The sequence below is a fragment of the Lucilia cuprina genome, chromosome 2 (genome assembly GCF_022045245.1).
Source record: "Lucilia cuprina isolate Lc7/37 chromosome 2, ASM2204524v1, whole genome shotgun sequence".
Classification (NCBI taxonomy): Eukaryota; Metazoa; Arthropoda; class Insecta; order Diptera; family Calliphoridae; genus Lucilia; species Lucilia cuprina.
This window is the reverse complement of record NC_060950.1, coordinates 64,698,748-64,700,779: the sequence shown is the minus strand read 5'-3', so window position 1 is coordinate 64,700,779 and position 2,032 is coordinate 64,698,748. Positions and strand designations below refer to the sequence as shown.

The following is a 2,032-nucleotide window of genomic DNA, read 5'->3' as shown; positions in this document are numbered from 1 at the left end:
GTCTAGTCTATAGTCTAGTCTATAGTCTAGTCTATAGTGTAGTCTATAGTGTAGTCTATAGTCTAGTCTATAGTGTAGTCTATAGTGTAGTCTATAGTGTAGTCTATAATCTAGTCCATTCAATAAACTAGTTTCAGTCTATTCAATAGGTTAGTCCTAGTATGTCCTATTCTATGGGCTAGTCCTTAGTTTATTTTATCTCCCGGTCCCAAGTCTATGGAAAAGTGCCTACTCTATTCTATAGACTAGAACCTAGTACATAGTCTAATTTATAGGCTGAATCCGGGTTTATTTGTTGGACTAGCCCCTGGTTTATTCCGGGGACTTTATACTTTATTATAATTTATACCTTTGGCCAGTGTAATAATTTCAAACAAATTAATTAAATTTAACACTTTTTTATGAAAACACAAAAATAAACAAAAACAAATAACTTTAAGTTAAAATCTATAACTGAACCGACATAAAAATATTAATTTCTCTTTGTTTCTCTCTCTCTTTTTCTCTTTTATTTACAAAAAATCGATGCAACACTATAAAAGCAGAGGGTTCAAAACAACTCGATGAATGGGAGCTTAATAAATTGGGCTCTATTATGCGTAGTGCTTTGCATATAGTATCGGCCCAATATCGCACCTTTAGCATTGAATATGTTCAATATATGTCGTATTTTTGGGATGTTATGGCTTTAAGCAATTATAAGTGCGGTGATAAGGAACTTATGCAAATGTTACATGCCCTCGAATATATACCCGATGAGTACAAGGAGATCTTTATTAACTATTATGAAGACTATATAGCACCAAAATTTATGGAAGAAACTTATGGCAATATATTGGATACAGAGGTGTAAAAGGTAATTGACACTCACATACACACACAATCCCAAATACAAAAATTCGAAATGGAAACTACAAACAACCACAACAACAACTAAATAATATGAAGAACTCCCTCCCTAGTTAAAGATAACTTTACTAAAACAAATTTAAGTAAAAACTGTATTTAAACTTGATAAGAAATATTTAAATATTTAACTAAATTAATGGAGCTAAAAGTGAAATATTAGGGATATAATGAGTTTAAAATGAAGACATTTTTTTTTAATTTAGAAAAAAACACACCTTGAAAAGGCGGAATGACAAATATATTTAGAAATCTCACTTAAAAAAAAATTATTATAAAAATTGGAAATATTTTTTTATTTTAAAAAAGTTGAAAGGGGGCTGTTTAAGGTCCAATAATTCAGAAAAACAAAAACCTACCACTGAAATTGCTATGTTTCATAGCAATTTCAAACTCACATAAATTTCGAAATAAATTTTGAACTGAGCTATTTAAACGATCATTTATTCACGAATGCGCTAATTCAACCCCAATCTTTCTTGGACTCATTTAAAACTCTTTTATACGAAAATGCTTTTGAAAGTAGATGGACTGGTACCAAAGCCATACTGTAGATTAGCTCCTAGTCTATTCAACAGACTAGTCGAATCACATGTTCCTCAACGGATAGAGTAGAAAACTGAGAAATGCAAAAAGTGAACCTATATTCATTTTAGCAGTAGGGACTTTAGTTTTAACTGTAGCTTAAATAATATATGAACTATAGTCAAAAGATTGTAGAGAACATAGTCCATAAGAATAAAGACTGTACCGTCTACAGTCTGTGTACCAGACATATTATAGTTTGCACACTATAGAAGTCTGTATGCTATAGATAGTATTATATCAGGACTATAGTCAGCTATCTAGAGAAACTATAAAGACTCTAGTCTGGTGATGATTAAGACTAAAGTCTGTTAGTCGTAGAGACTACAGAGACTATAGTCTGCTGACCATGGAGTCTATATTCTGTTGACTCCATAAGACAATGACCTGTTGGCTACAGAGACTAATGTCTGCTGGTTATATATCCTGCTCACTAAAGTTATATTCTAATTCTGCTCTCGTTTTGTTGTAGTTCTGTTCTAGTTCTGTTCAAGTTCTGTTCTAGTTCTGTTCTAGTTCTGTTCTAGTTCAGTTCTAGTTC

At 31.6% G+C, this 2,032-nt stretch overlaps 1 protein-coding gene across 1 annotated transcript in view; it reads left to right on the top strand.

The window, feature by feature from the left end:
* Positions 1 to 1,873: 1,873 nt before the first annotated feature.
* Positions 1,874 to 2,032, top strand: part of LOC111683923 — a 17,929-nt gene continuing 17,770 nt past the window's right edge. Inside the window, exon 1 of the mRNA XM_046955977.1 lies at positions 1,874 to 1,907. Within this exon, the coding sequence (XP_046811933.1) occupies positions 1,874 to 1,907 (34 nt within the window). The remainder of the gene's footprint in view (positions 1,908 to 2,032) is intronic.